Raw genomic sequence first — 21,980 nt, forward strand, 5'->3', positions numbered from 1 at the left:
TAGAGTTTTTCAGATTTATATTTATAAAGCACTTTTTTTTCTTTCTTTTTTTTTTACATATTGTTTCAAAATAGTTTCACAATGTCTGAATTAGGGGTGTCGCAATATACCGGTATTGACGATAATCGTGATATTCAATGCTTGAAATATCGACATCGTGTTAATTTAGAGTGTGGCAATATACCGGTATTGGCGATAACCACGATGTTTATAATGAGTAGGACTTTTATGATAACATGACACGTATACTCCAGCGCCAGTTGAGGTGGCAGTATTGCACCCATAGACAGTACCCGCTGACATCTATCAAATGAGAAGAAGACGCAGCGCGCGCCCGCGCAGCCATTCTGGTATGGGAGTTCTTCGGCTTCAAAGAAAACAGCACTTTAAAGGGGGTCGAGAAGCGCAGAGAATTCTTTAAAATTCGAACACATTATGTTCTAGGAGTTTACACACACCACCGGCACCATTCGGCGTCTGTCCGCGACGCCCAGCAATGGCTCGGATTTTCAGGTGAGATTCTCAAATCATTCAATTAACGGATGCGCTCTGACTGAGGTAAAGTGTTCAGACTGCAGACTTAGCAACGATTGTATTTAATTGTACAGTACAATCATAACATAGTACAGACATGTTCTTAATTTCATAATGTCCTTAAACATAACATTATTGCTGGCCATGAACTGAGAAAGTGCGCGTCAGGTGTGCTACACGCGGCACGGCGCGGAGCCGCGCTTCTCGTCCGGTGTGCGACCCCCTCGCCCAACCCATCTCCGTGTCCATCACCCTGCGGATTACGCTATTTTACAGAGAGTAAATTGCGATTACTTTAATAGTCATGGAATGGGAAATGTGACATTAACCTGTTAACAGAGGTTTTTTTTTTTCATATGTTTAAATAAAGGGTGATTATTAAGTACCCCGTTTTCTTTACTCGTCTTATTTTTGTATTTTTGTATTTGCACTTGATTTGTTTTGTTCAAATCTGCATGACTTGTACAGGTGTTCTGACGATTTGTGCTGCCTTGTCGAAAAATGCTACCGTAGTGCGAATCGATCACAGAATGTCGATTAATATTATATGAAATACAATTATAATACAATTCTAAGTTATGAGTAGCTACTGTATACTGTAGACTACTGTTTTTATTTTTTAAACGGTGTGAAAAGTAGAAATTATCATCAAATATTGACTTGTCAAAGCACACCTTTCCTTAGTAACTGAAACTTTCAATTATTCTTGTTCAGCTGGCTGACCGTACAAATATTCATATGGTAGTTATCATTTTTTAAAGGGAAATTACTTTATAACACATGAAAATTTACCTTTTGTTAAAAAAAAAACTGAGTCTGCACATGCGCATAACCAGTAAGTAGCAAATCTCGATGGGTAGCATGAATCGTCAGAACACCGGCGCAACAATAGGTTTAAGAGCTTTTCAGTTCTACATTCAGACAGTGTTTCGCTCCAGTTTGAAACCAGATATACTTCACATGCTTGTCTTACTTCACAAAAATGTGCATTCAAATATAAGAACGCAAGAAGTAAAAAGGCAAAAAAAAGATCAATTAAATAAAGTAAAAATTGACATTTCCCCCCCAAGGTTTCTATAGATATCGCGATATATCGATATCGTGACGTGAATTATTTTGGCCACAATAACCGTGGTGTGAAAAATCTAACATCGTGACAGCCCTAGTCTGAATGAGGAAATGGAGGGTAAAAGTCAACAACAGTGTACAACAACACAGCAAGTGCAGTACATGTGGACAATGAAATGTATTTTTCAACAATTAGCCATCAAAAATAAGCATGAAAATATTAATTGTAAAATATTAATAAACAGTACAAATAAGTAGTGTGCGGCTAATTAAAAAATATGTGAAATAAAACAAATGCAAGATGAGAGATTAAATTAAATAAAAATGTTAGATAATAAAAATATATAACAAAACATAATAGAAGGGTCATTGACAAATAAAGCTTCAAAAAAGGTTTAAAAAAACACTTTTCAAATGTAATGCATGTTTTTGAGTCATGAACAATGTGTTTAAACAAGTTTCAGTTGTTAAATTAAATTTCTAAGTGTTTAAATTCATTTTTTTTTTACTGTTTTTATGTCAGACCGTACAACCAAATACAGTATACTGTTGTTGTACCACCTGACATGGAAAGTGTAACAAAAGTTTTTCAATTATCTCAACAGCTTTAAATCTCCTGATATTTATCAAATTTGTTTATATGAAAGGTTTCAAACCTAAAATGATTATGATGCCATAGTAGGCTATTTAGTTTTTAATTTTTAATTAAGACACCATTTTAAATAGTTTTATTAGTTTGTTAATTTGTTTGGACAGTTGCATCAGCTGACATTTAGGGGAGCTAAGATAACAAAACATAAAAAAAAAACATAAAAAACCATAAAATAATATGTATTATTTAATGTACTAAAAATGAATTCGAACTAAATATGTTTTATAGAATAAAGTGATATGTCATAGATTTATCAAATAATTTGGAAATATAAGGAAATATTATTATAAGGAAATAACGCACTTGGACACAAAAATATGCATGTCATCAATATGTCATAAAACAAAACACACACGGGTAGTGAGTTTGTCAGGAGCGCGCATCCCAACCTGCTGGTGACGTCACGCTAGGGACCGCGCTCCTCCAGCGAGAGCGCGCGTGGAGTCTGCTGCATTCGTCACGGCGAAACACACACACATTCCTTCGTGTGTTAAATGACCCCGAGAAAACAGAAAAGAAGATGTTATTTGCTCTGCACATAGTACTCTGCCTCGAGTGGATATTCGTGTGACACATTTATACGAGACGAACGAGGAAAGGAACCGTTATGGTGTTTATTTTAGGCAAAAGTTTCTCAGCGATGTTGCGTTTTTTAACTCCACTGCTCGTCGGATTGTTTTCACAGTCAGTGACAACTGGTAAGATGTGTGTTTTCCTTTAAGTTACTGTTTTCTCTTTGTGCATGCTTTAAAAGCAGCTGAAGCAAAAACCTTAAAAAGTTTATTGTTCAGAAAGTCTTAATAAAACTTGTGCATGTGCTGAGATTTGTCTTGTGCTGTTTAAAATGGCATTTTGCTTTGTTTGTGTCAAATGGAAGCGATGTATGCGCAGGAGCTTTAAGTGGAATCATGTTGTTAACACAAAAACTGCTTTTATACATAAAAAAGAAAAACTTTAACGTTAGTTGTTTGTTTTAGTTGTTACTTATTATGTGCTTTGCAAAATACTGGGTTATTTCAGCCAATTCACGGTAACTTTTAGAGGATTACTAACACTGCTAAAATAATCTGCTCTAGTTTCATAACTAGAGTTTAGAAACTAAATAGGTTTAGAAACTAAATATTACTGCGTTAAGTTAGTTCATGTGGTCAAAAAGATAAGATTTTACTGATCCAGGTGTAATTTGTTTTACAGTACAGTATCACGTTAAATATCAAGAATAAAATCTAAATGACAAAAGCAAAAGTTTATTATATGAATAAGTTTGATAAACTGACAAAAAATATTATGATTCATATACAAAATTGGTGACAGAACATTATATCCCAGACTAACTTTGATGCACTGAAGCAAAATGTTTGATTTTTATATTATGCGGAAATTTATATTTCTTGCTGGATTATGTATCTGAAATCTCCTCAGTGCTCACTGGGATTGTGAAAACCTCTATATAAGACTTGGAATTTTCTATAAAACCTGGATCTGTTTATAATATCTTTTAATAAACAAGTGGAAGTGCTTAGTGTGAACATGTGTTCATTGCATTCTAGCTCTTGTTAACTTGGCAGAGTTTATCGACAAAGAAAATAGATTTCTATCACTAAATCATTGCTCTACACTACAACAACTGATAATTTAACTGTGCATATGAATTGTGCAATACGAGTTGAATGTGTTGTTTTTTTATCTAGTTTAATGAATCCGTTTGTAGTATATATAAAAGGCCCTCGCAATAAGAGCTGCGTATGCTTCCTTTGATAACAGATTCCTTTAGAGAAAGAATTTCCTTTTGCTCCTAGAGAACAGGATACTGGTTTCCCACTGCTTTTCTGAAGCAATGCCAGAGCTGAGTCACATACCTAAATAACAAGGATTTCCCTTACTGAAAAGCAGTGCAGCTGAACCATGTGTACCATATAGCGAGGAACTCAAATGTGTTTGCATTATAATTCAAAAATGATGGTAGTACCATGGTCAAGTCGCCTTTATTCATACAGCGCTTTATACAATACAGATTGTTTCAAAGCAGCTCTACTGTGATAAACATGAAAATAATGATGCTTTCTGTCACTACGACCATCCTCTTACAGCATTGGTCCTACATTGTGTTCACACAGGGTGCATTCTGGGACTAATCCCAGCAATGTTACTAGGTCCCCATCCCGGGATCGATCCCAGGACGTGTTTGCGTTCACACAGATGGCACTCTAGTAGCAATCCTATGGCAATTTTCTGGGATCAACACTCTGTGTGAATGAAAGGGGATTTTGAGTCAGTTCAATGTTGATTCAATTCAGTTCAATAACAGTGTCGATTTTGCAAAATTCATCAATTATGAAACAAAGTCGAATCATCTATAAAGCAGCTCTACAGAAATCTGTGGTGTCATCATTCAGCTCAATTCAGTTCAAGTTTCGTTGCCGTCCAATAGTGGCCACTTTTAGATTCTATTAGATACTAGATTAATTGCAGACTTTAGATGCAGCACACCAGGCCCTTATTTGTACATGTAAATGTAGTAAAACATCTTCACTTGCATGGTATGCTTATATTGACGAAAACTCTGATGTCCTCAAACAGTTGCCAGTTGGAAGCATCCCCTCACTGTCGTCCATCATGGAGGTTCATCACCGCATTGGGTGAGACAGGGCCGTTCTTTCCGTCCAACGCAGGCAACGGAGCCGCTGATTGTCCCGGGACGAGCCTCCAGTGTACATCTCTCACAGGAGGAGATCCAGAAGCTGCGCTTCAAACCCACCGTGGGCAAAATCCAGCGGTCGGAGGGGACAGAGGTCACGTTTAACTGCTCCATAGACGTCAATGATGTGAGCCAGGCCCAGGACCTGAATATTCTGTGGTTTAGGAACGGGAAGGAAATCCCTGATGGCATGCAGACGCAGATCTACATACAACGGACTTACATCTTACAGTCCACTATAAGGTGAGAGGACGTAAAACAGCCATTCAATTGTGACCAATTCATAGTTTTCATGTGACGTCACTCCATTATAGGCCATTTCAAGGACGTAAACTATAAAAAATGTGTTGGAATGCTACTGCGCATGTCTGGTTCTGAAGTATTGGTGGTACCATTTTTAAATCTCAGATCTGTCCAAACAAGCTTGTAAGTAACTTCGAAGTTTATCGAAAAGGCAACAGTTGAGAAAATAAACGATGATTGGTATAACCGGACCCTTTCAAACAAGACTTTGATGCGTAAACTAACTTTATATTGCTAGTTGCTTAGTATCCAGGCTTCTCGCTTCACTGCTGCAATCCAGGTGCGTTTTCGGAAATCCAAACACTTTAATTTCCAAAAGAAGGTTAGTTTCGGGTGAGAGAGCACCTAACTATCGAGCAACAAGGACCTAATTTTTATTTTGATATTTTTAAATAGCAGGATTCAATACCACTGTACATCAAGCGCATCCTGCCATTGTTTTGAATGCGTTTGACAACTAACCGTAAACCGACGAATTGCCGTTGAAATGGTCTTGGAACGCCCATCTGGAGGGCAAAACAAGCCTTTCCTCCATTGCCCGACAGTCATTTTTACCAGGTTTGTAGTAAGACAGTGATATTAAAAGACCAAATTCAATATACACCTTACTGATTATGCAAACTTTGCACAGGCAAGCAAATGAACACAGAATATTAATGCAAAACGAGGTTTCTCGTTTAGTATTTTTCCTTAAAAAACCATTATAGAAAACACGTTGCGTTCATATTCTCATACGAAAACACGGATCAACATCGGCAGAGCGTTTGAATTATGGAGAGACCTCCGTTATTTTTATTGTGATAAATTACAAGTTTTCAGATATGCTAAAATAATGTTAAACTGTAATGAAATAGCAAGGTAAACTACAAAATATATGATACATGAAATGAATACAAAAGACTGTTCCAGGATAACAAAAGTAGGTGCTTTAGGATGTAACTTTTATTTTAGGTACTAGATCTACTGTCTAACGTCACTTATCCCACTACTATCATATTGTTTATAATACACATTTCCAGACACGTTCAGTACAGTAATGTTACTTCCTACGATCTTACTGTTACACTGAAATTGTTCAGTCTAGTTCACTAACCGTTTTCGTTATCATATTATACATTCACCTATGTTGACATTGCTAATAGTGAAAGATACACATATAGTTAGTGAAATGCCTTATGCTAGATAACACCACATGTCGGCTAAATGCAGTCAATGTAACGTTATCATGGTACGAGCATGGAGCATTAGTTCAACGTCAAGCTGATAAAAGTAGCCTATTATTGTAACGTTGCAGTGGGAGTTTACATGAGTTTCCAGCATGTTGTGTGATGCTTTCTCCGTGTGTTGAAAGTCTCAGTGTTGCCGGTACCATGAGTGCTCGCTCTTGTGTTCGAGCACGCGCAAGAGCATGAGCACTCTTGTAAAAATTGGTTGCAATCTGAAACATCACCGATAGAGGCCGCTAAAAAATACATATAGCACCTTTAAGTGGTGCAACACAACTCGATTTAAAATAAAACCCAGATCAACAAATCCTTGATTAGCGTTAAAATTTTCTTAATTTAATCCTTATTGGTGCAACACATCCCTAAGTGTTTTTCACGCTTCCTCTCTGTTTTTAGTGATTGAAAGACTGCAGTAGGTGCTGTATATAGAACACAAATGCCCAAAACTTCATCTTGTTCACATACTTTTCGAAAATTGACAGGCTTGTGCTGCTGTTTTGCCCTCCAGGGCTCCGCGACAGTCACGTGACTAAAAACTATGAATTATGACCAGACGGCCAATGCTGTATCTGTCTATGTTTGGAGAATATTGGTATTGGCAGATGACAAGTTTGCCCATTCAGATTAACAGATGAGAGTTAGTTTCAGAGTCTACCAATATCCTTGTAATTGTATAATAGATTTTTTTTTTTGTCAGTGTAGTTTGTTTTTTGTGAATGTTAAGGAAATCCATTCAAGACACCTTTTCCATGAATACTTAATTAATTTTGTTTATATTTTTTTATAAAAAAAAAATTTAATTACATTTTTTAAAATAAAATTGAATGCAAGTAACACAAATAAATCTCAAAATTAAATAAATCTAAATTTTCATATTTTTTCTACTCTTCTACTGTAATATTATTAGAAAGTTGCATTGGTTATTCTCGTCTGCTAAATTAATAAATGTAAAAGAAGTCTAAATGCTTGTTTAATTTCAGCAATATTATGCATGTTGCAATTGCTACTGTGTTAAGTTGCATCCGCCTATGCATAAAATATCTGCACTGTATCTTTCATCAGCCAACTTTCTCTTTGAAAAACTACTAAGGGTAAAATTTCATACTACACTGTTTTGTGACTCTAAAGCTGTAAAATCAAATCTTTACTTGTTTATTTATTTCCTTTGGCATCATCTTTCAGCATTAAAAGTGTCCAGAGAGCAGATGCTGGAGAATATCACTGCAGGCTTAGTGTCAGTAACAAGATCATTGAGTCAAATCCCATCATTTTAGAAGTAGAAGGTAAGTAAACCTTCAACCCAGCACACAAACATTTGCTTATGCATTTTAGACAGTTGATGTTTTCCACTTTTACTCGCATCCAGGCCTGCCGACCTTCACTACACAGCCGAGTGACGTGAACATCACGAGAAACACTTCCTTCAGGCTGAGCTGTGAGGCGGTCGGTCCCCCGAACCCTGTAATCATTAAGTGGCTTCAAAATGGCACGAGATTTGTAGAACGCAACGAGTCCTCCAGCACCATCACTGTGAAAGGTGAGAACGTTGGCTTCTTGTATGGTCCTCAGCGCTGCCCTGTTTCTTTAATTTAGCTGTAGATTTAAAATGCTTTAGTTTCTTAAAGAGGCTATATGTAAGAATTTTCATGTATTAATAGGTTTTTAATTGCCAATGTGTGAACAGTGGGGCCTTGAATCACGTTCAGCCTCTTGTACGTAACGTGTTCACAAGCGATAAGTTGCTGACTGCAGTTCACTTTAGGTTTCTGAATTCTTACTTGTTGTCAATATACAGTTTCAGGGAATCTAAAGGCCTTTGAAGTGAAACCTAGCAGAAAAAAAATCTCTGAAATCAGAAAGAATGGAAGATTTTGTTTAGGTTACGGTAACAGATTTGCTGTCCGCATTATTATATTTGTGGTATAAGGTCTACCGCAAGGTTGTACATTCCTAAGCGCCTGTTGACATTGAATGACTCTTCAGTACGCTGTGTTACAGCTGACAGGAAACATGACAAACTGTTCCTCTGGTCAATCAGGACATCCTTATTACAGGAAAACAGTAGTCGGCCAAACTTTGAACAACAGGAAACAATAGATACCAAACTTAAATTTCCAGTGCTGAGGGAAGATTAAAGCGTGTTGGGGCCAAAAAATAAAAAGTCATTCTAAGGGCCAGTAAAAAAATCAGTGAGATTTTAAGCATTTTTAAGTGCACAAAAAAATTCTGGATATTTAATTTGTATTTACTATTATAGTATTTCTTTTTCTTTTTTCAGTTTTATTTTTAGTTGATTTAATAATTTGTATGGAATTTTGTCATTTTTATTATTATTATTTTTTAATATTTCTATTTAGCTTTCATTTATTTTAGTCAAGCCACATTTATCTATACATATAATTTAGATTGTTTCAAAGCAGCTTTACAGAGATAACAGGAAAATAATGCAACAAAGTTTGTTTCCAGAAGAAAATAGTGTCACAGTCCAGCTTAAGTAAGTTCAGTAATGTTTAATTTTTGTTGTAAAAAAGTTATTAATTTAGTTAATTTTTATATATTTATATATATAGCTGCTCTGTAGAAAAGTGTGATGTCATCGTCCAGCTCAGTTCAGTTCTCGTATAATGGTGTCAATGCAGGCAGATCAATAATATTGTTGAATATTAAATTAAACTTATACTTAGTACATAACTTAAGGTTTTCATCTAATATGTATATTTTAGTATTTTATATTTCAATGAATGAAAACTCTTTTTAATAGTTTCTGTTTTAGTTAACAATAACATCACTGCACTTATTTCAGTAGAAATGCACAGCACAGAGAACCTGAACTCTACAGCTTTCTTCTCCATTTACTTTTCAAACAGTTGATGTCATAAAACCTCTTAAATCCATATTTATTGCCTAGCCTTCTGATTGTAATTTCCAGTTTTCCTCTAAAGTAATCTGTTCCTCATTCCGAGCAGGGTCATGTATCTCCTCGAAGCTCCCGGGCTGAGATCATCTGGCACATTTTGCTTTCTGCAGTTATGGAAAATGTGCACATAACAGATATTGTGAAACATAACTGAGTTTGCAGCAAGCTGCTGAAGCTGGCTTGTTAGTTTTGTATCTGCTCACAATTCTGTGGATTTGGAAACGTAAAGCGAAAGCAAACCAACTCGGATTAATCAGTCGTGATAAAAGTGATATTTACACGTGAACTTTGAGAGGGAGAAACATGCTAAATCACTTCTGTGTGTTTTTACTGTTTGGACAGTGGGATAACATCTACTGATGACACAGTTTAACACTGGTAATTGAGCAGTCAGATTACACTGATTACAATGAGAACCACATGACTGTGAACTGTGGGTAATTTTCTTTTTTGATCATATCAAGTGGTATAATTGAATCTCTTTCAGTTTTGATTGAGTCACTTGATTGATGAAATGGAAACTATTTTATAAATGTGTACTATTGATCTTATAGTGAATGATTCATCCGTGCGTGTGTCTCTAAATTAGGGTGACCAGACGTCCCGAAATATTCGGGATAGTCCCGAAATCTACTGTGAGCTGTTGTCCCGAATCCGGCCCTAATTGTCCCGAAAATTATACTAAAGCAAAATCTTGAGTAGTTATTGTCTGATAAAACATCAAAAACTGTCCATGGAGGTTGTGTGTGTGTGCAGTCAGCCAGTCGTAAGGGGTGATTGATTGGTCGCGGCACTGTGTGTATGGCGTTATTCCCCTGTCAAATGTCGAGAGCGCATAATTGTAGCGCGAAAGTACATTAATATAATGTGCGAGCGTGAATCTCTCTGCTCGCGCGCGGAATATGATGTGCCGAGCGTGAATCTCTCTGCGCACGCGCGGAATATAATGTGCCAAGGGCGAATCTCTCTGCTCGCGCGCGGAATATGATGTGCCGAGCGTGAATCTCTCTGCTCGCGCGCGGAATATGATGTGCCGAGCGTGAATCTCTCTGCGCACGCGCGGAATATAATGTGCCAAGGGCGAATCTCTCTGCTCGCGCGCGGGAACTGGGCGCACGCTCTCAGATACACGCTGCTCTTGTAAGAATTCTCTCTCTGGGCTCGCTCAGAGAATATGCCTGCACTTAAAACGTGTTCAGTGCAATCGCGAATCTCTCCTTTTCCCCAGCTAACAATTTTAGGTTATAAGAACGTTTTCATAACGTTCCCATTAAGTTATAAAAACGTTATTTCTGAATGTTCTAGGGAATTTCAAAACGTCCAGTTTTTTAGACGTTGTATTAACGTTATTTCTTGGTTATAAGAACGTTCAATTCTCCCGTTATATAAACGTTGGTTGTATTAACGTTATTTCCTGGTTATAATAACGTTAGAACGTTCAATTCTCCCTTTATATAAACGTTGTATTAACGTTATTGCTTGGTTATAAGAACGTTATTCAAACGGTCAATTCTCCCATTATATAAACGTTCTCTTAATGTTTTTCTAAGATAATGAAAAACGTTTCATTCAATAAAAAAAAACATTAAGAAAGGTTTTAATAATTATTAAAACCTTTCTTAATTATTAAAACCTTTCTTAATGTTTTTTATATAACAAGGTAGCCTATATAATAGGCCTATATGAAGAACCTAAAACAAGAACTTTCAGATTTTAAAATTAAGACAAAAATAAAATAAAAAGACCCATGAATCATGTCTATAATATGTGTAATGTAGTCCACTGAAGTCGAGTTGAATTGAACCCAAGTATAGTTTATTCCAATAAACCGATTTGGGTTGAAGTGACAATATGAAATGAACATGAACATAAACTTGGACTAAACATAGAATCACCAACAATGGTACAGGGAACAAAGCTAGACAAGAGACAATGGGAACACAAGGATTATGACCAAAAACAACCAATGACATTCACAAGTTAAAGTTCATTTAATTTATATAGCTCATTTTTACAACAGCCACTGGCTGGCCAAAGTGCTTTACAGAACAGCAGAAAAAAAGGAAAAAAAAAAAAAATACATAACATATGGAATAGCAATTTCTGATTGGTTGTTGCCGTTTTGACAGCGTTTATGCCAAGAGCAAAGAGAAAGAAATCGAAGAGAAGAGTAATTAGGCATGCGCGAACGCACGGGAGACAGTCTAAGCACATACACGCTTACTTTAAGCGAAGAGGAGAGATTCGCGATTGCACTGAACACGTTTTAAGTGCAGGCATATTCTCTGAGCGAGGCCCGAGAAAATTCTTACAAGAGCAGCGTGTATCTGAGAGTGCGCGCCCAGTTCCTGCACGCGAGCAGAGAGATTCACGCTCGCACATTATATTAATGTACTTTCGCGCTACAATAATGGGCTCTCGACATTTGACGGGAATAACGCCATATGTGTGTAAAAAAAAGTTACACAAAGCAAATCATCTACACAATTTTTTAATTTTGGCTTATTAGTGTTAGGCTACAGCCTTAAAAGGTCTGATTTACACACTGTTACAACAGTCAATTTTTTTTTCTTTTTTTTTCACAATGACATTTGAGTTACATTTGAGTTCATGATTTTAATGTTGGTTCAACAGCCAACTTGTTTGCTGGTGTTTGTTGCCGTTTGTCTGTGCAGTGTGAATTGGCCTTAAAAGTTTGGTATGGTAGCATTGAGTTTTGCAGGGGAAAAAACTCCGAAAATGCTTAAATGTTTTTTGTGGTTAATCTCCTAGGTATGGTAATCGGTTTCTTGGCAACAAGCATAAACCTGAGTTATTGTGAAAGCAGGAGTTTTATGGTTAAAGTTTATTCAGCCGGTGCTATAGGGAGAGAGTGCTGATATTACACACACACAAAAGCCTCATTCAGGTCCATTGCAGAGAGCCTTGAAAAGAACACACAGATCAAACTTTAGGGTCGGTGGGTAAAGCCGACCCTTGCTCTCTTTATAATAAAGACTTTAATCCTTCTTTGCTGCACATTATATGTTCAACCACACTATTTTAGTTGTATGTACAACTACTGTTGTTTATGGTCTTTTGAATATTAAAAAAGTTCTTGATGTTGCATTACAGGTTCTTCAGATCAGCCAACTGGTCTAACTATATTATCTGTAATCCTTCAAAGAAACTAAAAGTGAAGCACTTTAAATTCTTCAAAGCATCAGAACAGGGATGGAAATTAGCACCCGCCACCAGCCAAATGCGGGTGATTTTGTGTTGTGGCGGGTAAACTCGCTTCACCTACCGGCCACCGTGGCGGGTAAATAAAAATAGCATACTGTTTCACCCGGACGGCAGACACTTTTAGAGGAGGCACACCTTCAAACAAAAATGTGGCGTTACATCGCAGGCGTAGAGGTCTGCAGAGAAAACATCATGGTGCGTTCACACCAGACGAGAATAGAGCGTCTGGCGCGAGTGATTTCATTGTTAGTCAATGCAAAGACGCGTTACGCGCGTAAAAAATTCCTACGGCGCGAATGAGGTGTAGAGCGCGCCGTGGTAGATGCGAATACGCCTCATTCGCGCGGCAAGTTCGAGCGTCTGACGCGTTCCGCGCGCATGATTTTATTGAGTGCTTTTGTGCATTCACGCGTTTGACGCGAATTCACGTCTGCCGCCCGAGTTGAAAAATCTGAACTTTGGCGTCAATTCGCGCCGCGTTAACCAATCAGGAGCCTAGCTGCTGTCACGTGGTGAAGTATCTGGATGCTTCAATAAATTATTTTGTACTAAATGCCTGATGTGGTTCTAATGCACAACAAAGCAAATATTTTATCACATAAAACTTGATTTCAATATATGAGACATATTCATTTTGTATTGAATGCTATTTATTCCATTTCATATCTAGATTATATTAAATATTATTCTAATGTAAAGGCAACCAACATACTATAGCTCATAAATCCGTGTCTGGAGAGTGTTGTGTGAGAGGAAAAAAAAAATCACAGGACAGGTTAATTACTTTTGGAGGCTGGCTCAATTTATTATCAAAACAAAAATAAATGACAGATTAGGTGGATGAGGCCGAGGGTGAGAGAAAGAGAAAATGTCAGTATTTCATTGAGACTTGAGATTAAATAAACTGCTTAAGTATTCTTGTAGTATTAATTTTCACATGCAGTTACACATTGTCGGTTAAAAAGCAAGAAAGTGGCTGGTAAAAACATTGAGTGGCTGGTAGATTTTGAAATCCACCAGCCACAGTGGCCGGTGGACAAAAAAGTTAATTTCCATCCCTGCATCAGAACCTATTTATATTACTTAGAAGAATAGACAAATATAAATATTTATACATATTTCATATTTAACTACTTAAATTTAATTATTTAGAAATATATTTTTCAAGACGTTTAAATGGAAACCTATACTTCCCTTACAAAAAAGTACTGTGGTGATACTACCATGGTACAAGGATGATATCAGATGTACCATGGTGTTTTGATATGGTTCTGAATGATTATTATGGTAATTTCCTTTTCTTGTTAGTAAATTTAGTTAACTTTTGTGTTTTTCTTGACCATTTTTTACCTCTAGAATCAGTGCTCACAATTGGCTTTAGCAAGAACTCTGTGGCGATGCACATGTGAAATATTTCGCTTTGAAAATGTAATTATGAGAAATTAAATCAGTGTGTCTTCATGTTGTGATTGACACAATGACCTGTGCTTCTTGTTATTCGCATTCAAGGAAATCTGTAAAAAAGAACAATAATGTATAATACAGTTTTATAGTTGGTAAATTTATTTTAAATAAATATAAGATTTGTGCAATAGAGTGCTGCAAGCGTGACTAATTCGCCGCTGGTTCCCTCGAGATTTTCCTATGGGTTTTTTTGATTTATGTGTAAAATAAATCCTGTGGTAAACAACATAACTTTACAATACTTAAACGTTTTGCTCTCAACGTTAACACCCATATCGAAAACACAAATTTTAAAGCTGTTTTTAATTTTAAAAACGTATGTTTCTAATAAGTAACGAGACAAGAACGTTTGGGGTGTGATTGTGTGCAGTTTACGTTGGAGAGCAAACCGTTCAAGTATTATGTTTAGCACAGACCTTATTTTACTCATAAATTAAAAAACACCATTGGAAAATCTCGAAGGAATATTGGACCTTTAGAAGGACTTCTCTATATCTAGGTTATATATCAAAGTTTAAAATGGCTTTTTATCTGGCTCTGAATCTGACAGCTTGTTTAAAAACATCAACTCAGTTTTGAGATCTTGTTTGAAGATCAAGATCAGATATGCTCATTTCTTTGTTTAATACGTGCATGTTTCATCTCTCATGTATGAGACAAAAAGACTCAAAAGTTGCGGTAAAACCACAACGCGACCCAATTCTCCTTCAAAGTGTCGTTCTTACTGGAATTGATTAAACAATGCTCACACAGAAAGCCTCTGATTTTCCATGTTGAACTTGGGCTCACTGTCCTTCTCCACACAATGGATGCATTACGTAACGCTCACACAAACACTTTCTTTCTCCCTCTGGATGCTGTGATGTGTGTTTCCATTAAGAGGGAACTAGTTAGAGCTGGATATGACAGTTTCCCCCGTGAAGACTAGCCAGTAATTACTGCTCAAGTTACAAAATGTCCACACAAATGCTGAGTTCGGTAAAGCCATTATGAAACTTCAGCCACTGCAAATGTGCTTAATCATTTCAGAACTTGTTAAACACAGCTACACTTGTGTTTGGATGCAATTATATGTTCAATACGGACTCAAAACTTTAAATTTAATATGTAAAAGATGCGTCACTTCCTCCCAGTAACAAATCAACTAGACAACAGATTTAATATTCCAAACTGGTCTGAAACTGAAATAAATAAAATGTGGTTGGATGGTCGCAAGGGTGTTGCTATTTTATTTTGGGTGGATGAATGAATTTTAGAAGTTGTTAAAACGAAGATGATTGGAATAAGTTTTGCAAGAAAATACTGAAAATGCTTCAAAATTTCACATTTAAAGGCACAATATGTTAGATTTTTGCATTAAAATATCCAAAAACTACTTGCACAGTTCACTTGTGTACTTGCATTATCTCAAATATTTTCAACAAATTTTTAATCCAGAGAAATTCACAATTTTAACCAATGTAACGTCATTTGTGACTGTTCATTAGTGCTTCTCTTTACAAGTACGGGAAGACGGTTGGCGCATGTTGAGTTTCCAAATGCATGTTATAAGCCACTCAGAGCAGATGCAGAGATGAGTTCATGTGAAGCTCAGAGACACTACAAACACTGGATCATGAGCTGCGTGTGAGTAGAAGAACACATTGAAACACCCCGCATATATTATTGATTTAACTAAACTGCAGCCTCTGCAATTTGATAATCCGATAAGCCATGATCCGATTACGGTTTTATTTCAGTTAATTTAGCAGCCCTAGCTGCATGGATGTTGTTTGACAGATTAGATAGATAATACCATGCTATTTGTTTCAAGGTACATAGAACAGGTAAGAATTACCATGGTGCATACTTAGGGTGTATTCACACCAGGAAAGTCCGATAGTTCACTTGCTTTGGTCCGGACCAAATCAAAAAAAAATTTTTTTATTTTTTTGGTACGGTTTGCTTTCACACTGCTCTTTTTGCAAGTGCACCAAAATTTGGAAACAAAACCACACGTGTGCTAAGGTCGTCCATTCATTGGACAAGGATTCTCAAGTAGGGAAATCAGGAAGTGCAAAAAAGGCATAACGTAAATTAACGCAGCATCATCCTTGTATTGTAACTATCGTTACATTATATGAACTGCAAATGTTTTTTTTGCATCTATGCGCGATTAGACTAAAGAGAACGCTCTGTATGTGAATGTCCTGATGCACACACTCACTCATTCATTCCATTCCAATGATGCACACACGACGCGCAGAAAGACGCGCAACAGATGTAATGTAGTAGGCTACAACAGATGACTTTCCCATAACGCAACTCCGACTACGGAAGCCTGTTAACTCAAAGGCGCAGTGCTTTCTTGCAATTGGGTCGGTTCATGTTCACACCGTAAACGAACCGTACCAGAGTTCGTTTGGAAGCGTACCGAGACCACCTCTTCAGCTGGGTCTGGGTTCGGTTGTTTGGTCCGCACCCGAGTTCGATTGCTGTATTCACACCTGCCCAAAAGGTCCGCACCAAGGGGGGAAACGAACTAGAGTTCGATTCAATCGAACCAAACAAGGCAGGTGTGAATACACCCAGAAAACTTCATTCTGGTACTCTTTTGTTAGTGTTTTGTTAGTAGACCCTGTACCAGAGTGATTTCAGATTCTGCTGGATCCGTATGCAGAGTCTGCTAGCATGGCTGTTCTCCAAACCCAATAATTACAGGTCGTCAGAAAATGGACTCTTCCTGGCACCCGTACAACGTGCAATCTGTCCAGCCTACTCGCATGCAAGTCGGTTTCTTTTCATAGTTTTTTTTTCTTCTTCTTTTTTTTCTTTCTTTGCAAATGGCCTAAATTTAGTCAGATTTCTGAAAAGGTGTTTGGAGAGAGACTCCATTTGTATACTTCTTCTGTCATTTTTCTGCTGAACTGAAGCTAAAAATATGATCTTAACTTTACAAAATGTTCCTCTGCGTATCTTGCATTTGATTTGGCTGACAATGTTTTTTTTAAAGTCCATTTGCTTTTCAAAACCATACTCGTATATAGGAACTCTTTGCAATTAATTAGTTTCAAAGGGATGGTTTATTTAAAATATTTTTGAATGTTGTATATTGTACCTCTTCTGTGGGTAAGGGCAAGAAAAAGGTTAAACGTCTGAACATTTGTCTTCTTGATGAAGGTCTACCTCAAAAATAATTCAAAAATCCCTGTGAGTTGGTTTCAGTAAATTAGTTATAATTTAGGAATACTGGAGCTTTTGTATTCAAGAAACCTTGCTTTTCCAAGTCCAGACTGTACCCATAATCATTCCTACAGTGAATTAAATACTGCCATCTATTATTTAAATTTGCATCTTTTTCCAGACGGCATTTCAATAGCATAGTTCAGTCACTGTGGCGCGAGCTGACAGTCAGAGATAGACACGTTTGATACTCAGAAACATGTCAACAACCAAACAAGTAGCTTCCTGTCAGCTCCAATGGGGGAAGCAATGTGTCCTTTGTGACCGAGTCTCTGGGCATGGGCAGAAATGCACTTGCACAAAAGGGATATTATGGTTGTGCTTGTGTCAGAGTGGGACTGGAGTGTTGGCGTGGAGTGGCACTGAAAGACTCGTGCTGTGAGACACGCTGGCGGTGAAACTTACGGTGATGATACACAGGGCAACTTTTTGAGCAATGTTGCTGGGCAATCTTGCCGAGCGATTGTTGCTTGGGCACTTTGCCATTGAAAATGGGCAATACATTTCTATCTGGATAATTTAGATCAGTCGTGGGCCCTGTGTCTCTTCTGGTTGCACGTTGACGGCAACATTGCCCAAAAAGTTGCCCTGTGTATCATCACCTTTACGCAGTCCTGCATGTGCTCGACCTCCACGATTGATGCAAACCTTGAGTCACCTGGATCACTATTATTTTGATTTTAAGGACCATTAGTGGCACCAAATAATAATATCTCTTTACAGTTTTTGAAAAAAATGTAAGTGATGCATAATTGTGCAAAACTCACAGCCAAGATTGTACGCTGCTGTGGATGGTTTCCAGATCAGTTTAGTGCTTTTAATGTGTTGCTATGTATGTATGTGTGTTATGTTTTGAAGTCACTTCTGCTCACCAAGGCTGCATTTATTTGATCAAAAATACAGTGAAATATTATTACAATTTAAAATAACTTTCTATTTTAATATATTATAAAATGACATTTATTCCTGTGATCAAAGCTGAATTTTCAGCATCATTACTCAACAACTTCAGTGTCACATGATCCTTCAGAAATCACTCTAATATGATGATTTGATGCTCAAGAAACATTTTTTTTATGATCATCAGTGTTGAAAACAGTTGTTGAACACATTTTTGTGGAAACTAATACATTATTTTCGGGATATAGAAAGTTCAAAGAACGGAATTTATTTGAAATAGAAATCTTTTGTAACATAATAAATATATTTACTGTCACTTTTGATCAATTTAATGCATCCTTGTTGAATAAAAGTATTAATTTCTTGACATGAAGTTGTTTGACGTTGGACGTTCGATATTCGCATTTTAGCCTAGGGACCGTCTCAAAATTACATGCGACATTGGCATAAACGTTTCCAACTTCAATAGCATTTGAAGACAATTAATTAGTCATAAAACGACCTGTACATTGTTCACCCAGGTCTCATGTATGATGCACACCTTTTAGATTTTTGATATTTATGACAATAAACTGCTAAATCATATGCAAATATTGCTATGTATTGCACTACTGTATGGAATCATATACCAAATATGACAATATTTAAAGCTCAATAGCATTTGAAGACAATGACTTACAGTCATAAAACCAACTGTACATTGTTCATCTAGGTGTCAGGTATGTGACAGTAGTGAAATACTTAACATTATTTGCATATGATTTAGCAGTTTATTGTCATAAATATCAAAAATCTAAAAGGTGTGCATCATACATGAGACCTGGGTGAACAATGTACAGTTGGTTTTATGACTAAGTCATTGTCTTCAAATGCTATTGAGGTTGGAAACGTTTATGCCAATGTCGCATGTAATTTTGAGACGGTCCCTAAAATGCGAATATCGAACGTCCAACGTCAAACCAACTTCATGCCAGTGCAAGACTGGGGCAAAAAAGCCCATCCAATTTAAGAATGCGCTTCAGGTGTCTTTCACTTATGACGTACCCAAGACTTAATATCACGTTCCCACGAGTTTATATGTTGTGGCCACGACAAAATTAAGTGAACCGAACATGTCCCCTCCTGGTCACCGTAAAATCATACTTACCTCAAACTTTTCAACAATATTGTATAATTCTTAAAACCATGAGTAATAATAATAGTTAGCAAGCACCATTTATTGTTCCCAAACAGGCTCCGATCTTCCATAGTTTTAATATCTGCATGTTAGAGTGAGATAGAAAATGTTTTATTTGTTCTTGTCTGCAGGTGTTGATGCTCCCACCCAGTACAGCTGTGAAGCTCACAACGAGAAGGGCCTCACAGTGTCCAGAGAAGCTCACGTCAATATCAAAGGTGCTGAACCCGAGAACAGTGATGTATTTAGTATTATATATATGAAAGAGCTTTTTCTGTGGCAGCCCCCAGGTTGTGGAATGCACTTCCTTTAACGGTTAGGAATGCTACTACATTAACGAGTTTTAAGAAACTGTTAAAAACCCATCTTTTTTAAGAAGGTGTTTGTTTCTTAATTGGTGTATGTTAATGTATCTTATTATTATTTATTTTTTTATGTATTTATTTTTGTACTGTACTTGTAGCGCTTTGGGTACAAGAAAAGCGCAATATAAATAAAATGTATTATTATTATTATTATTATTATATACTATATATTATTTTTTATATTTTCAGTGTTCATTTTAGTTTAAGTTTTAGTAGTTTTGTTATGTGCTTTAGTTTTCTTTATGTTTCTATTTAGCTTTAATTTATATTTGTATATTTTCTTGATCTAATATTTATATTTACGAAAGTGAATTTTACTAGTTTTAATTAACACTAAAGAACTGTCAGAGAATACATTTTTTTTTTGTTATTTTTAGAATTAATTTAGAATTTTCGGTTCTTCGCCATTTCCCACAAGGGTGTTACACAAAGAATTTGACGCGTGAATCCATAACTTGTCATGTAAAGTTGAATTTTTCTTTGTCAAGTTACATCATAAGAGAAATCAAACTCAAAAACTAGTTTTAATCAAGTTCCAAAGGCATGAATTTTAGGGTTTTCCACAGTCAAAAGACTGTCTAGCATAAAACCGTTCCTTATTCTTCTTCAAATTGTAACTCATACATAACATGTATAAAACTAGCCAAAGTCACGTGTTACAATACAAATAACACAAAGTATACATTTATCAAAAAACGGAAAATCTGATGCAATTTGTGGCTCTAACACACATGCTTGATTAATGTTTTTCCAGAGCTTCCTGACAAAGTGTCAAACGTCACAGTAGTAAAACGGGAGTCCAACAAACTCCTCTTGAGCTGGACTCCAGGAAACGATGGCTTCTCTCCTCTCAACACGTGCCACATCACAGTAAGAGGGACAAAATTAATCAACTCTATTTGTAATAAATCCTCTGGGGAACAAAATGTTCAGTTCAGTTCAGGGTGATTTCTTTTTCCTCTGTTATTTTCCATCCATTTTAACTTGCGCCAAGTTGACATTGTAATTCTGTTCATTTGTTAAAGTAACACCACTGAAAGCTTTGATTCAGATGATCATCATCATTTTTGTAACGGGTCATAAATCATCTGTTATAGGTGCGAGAGCTCGGCCGAGAGCCGGGGAGTCCTACAGCCGCACAAAGCACACAAGTGCCTCCGTTCCAGTATGAAATCAGCAACCTCAAAGCCATGACCTGGTACAACATGAGTGTGTCCTGCATCAATGAGATCGGGTCGTCACCGCCCAGCGCTTGGGTCCAGAGCAACACCACTGAGGGCGGTGAGTCAGACGGAGCAACTTCCTGGACTTTCAGTGAATTAAAGGGATAGTTCACTTTGAAATTAATTTTTGGTATGTTTTAGCTTACCTCAAGGGCATCCAAGATGTAGGTGTCTTTGTTTCCGCAGTAGTTTCAATTTTGATATTTTTAGGTCAAACCGTTCTTGTCTGTCAGTCACATAATGCAGGCCTATGGTCACCACCTCAAAGAGCATGCACAGAGAAGTCCAGATTAAACATGATTTAATGACTCGTAAATGTAAGTACACATTGATGGCCTAAGACACGAAACGAGCGGTTTGTGTGAGAAAACGAACCGTATTTATATCGTTTTTACCTCTTGTAAACACAGCCACGTCCAAGTGATCTGAGGGCGCCGGCGCTTCGGTCTGTGGTTACAAGAGGTAAAAACTATATAAATACTGTTCGTTTTCTCACACAAACCGCTCGTTTCGTGTCTTAGGCCATCAATGTGTACTTACATTTACGAGTCATTAAATCATGTTTAATTTGGACTTCTCTGTGCATGCTCTTTGAGGTGGTGACCATAGACCTGCATTATATGACTGACAGACAAGAACGGTTTGACTTTAAAATATCAAAATTGAAACTACTGCGGAAACAAAGACACCTACATCTTGGATGCCCTTGAGGTAAGCTAAAACATATCAAAATTTTATTTCAAAGTGAACTATCCCTTTAAACAAACATTCTGAGTCACAGGCTACATAACCATTCAAAAGATTTACATTTTCGACAGGCGTCTCTTATGTGCATTTAATTGATCAAAAATACAGTTCCTGACATGCAACGCTGAATTTTCAGCATCATTACTCCAGTCTTCAGTGTCACATGATCCTTTAGAAATCATTCTAATATGATGATGAAATGCTCAAGAAACATTTCTGATTATTATCAATGTTGAAAACAGTTCATATTTTTGCAGAA

At 36.8% G+C, this 21,980-nt stretch overlaps 1 protein-coding gene across 1 annotated transcript in view; it reads left to right on the forward strand.

The window, feature by feature from the left end:
- The first annotated feature begins 2,698 nt into the window (after positions 1 to 2,698).
- mertka (c-mer proto-oncogene tyrosine kinase a) overlaps positions 2,699 to 21,980 on the forward strand; it is a 40,521-nt gene continuing 21,239 nt past the window's right edge. The window contains exons 1-7 of the mRNA XM_056250679.1: positions 2,699 to 2,952; positions 4,835 to 5,195; positions 7,664 to 7,764; positions 7,848 to 8,018; positions 19,518 to 19,604; positions 20,506 to 20,621; positions 20,849 to 21,032. Coding sequence (XP_056106654.1) covers positions 2,862 to 2,952; positions 4,835 to 5,195; positions 7,664 to 7,764; positions 7,848 to 8,018; positions 19,518 to 19,604; positions 20,506 to 20,621; positions 20,849 to 21,032 — 1,111 coding nt within the window. The 5' untranslated portion in view covers positions 2,699 to 2,861. The remainder of the gene's footprint in view (positions 2,953 to 4,834; positions 5,196 to 7,663; positions 7,765 to 7,847; positions 8,019 to 19,517; positions 19,605 to 20,505; positions 20,622 to 20,848; positions 21,033 to 21,980) is intronic.

This window comes from Rhinichthys klamathensis, unplaced genomic scaffold (assembly GCF_029890125.1).
Source record: "Rhinichthys klamathensis goyatoka isolate OS25496 unplaced genomic scaffold, OSU_Roscu_1.1 h1tg000072l_1, whole genome shotgun sequence".
Lineage (NCBI taxonomy): Eukaryota > Metazoa > Chordata > Actinopteri > Cypriniformes > Leuciscidae > Rhinichthys > Rhinichthys klamathensis.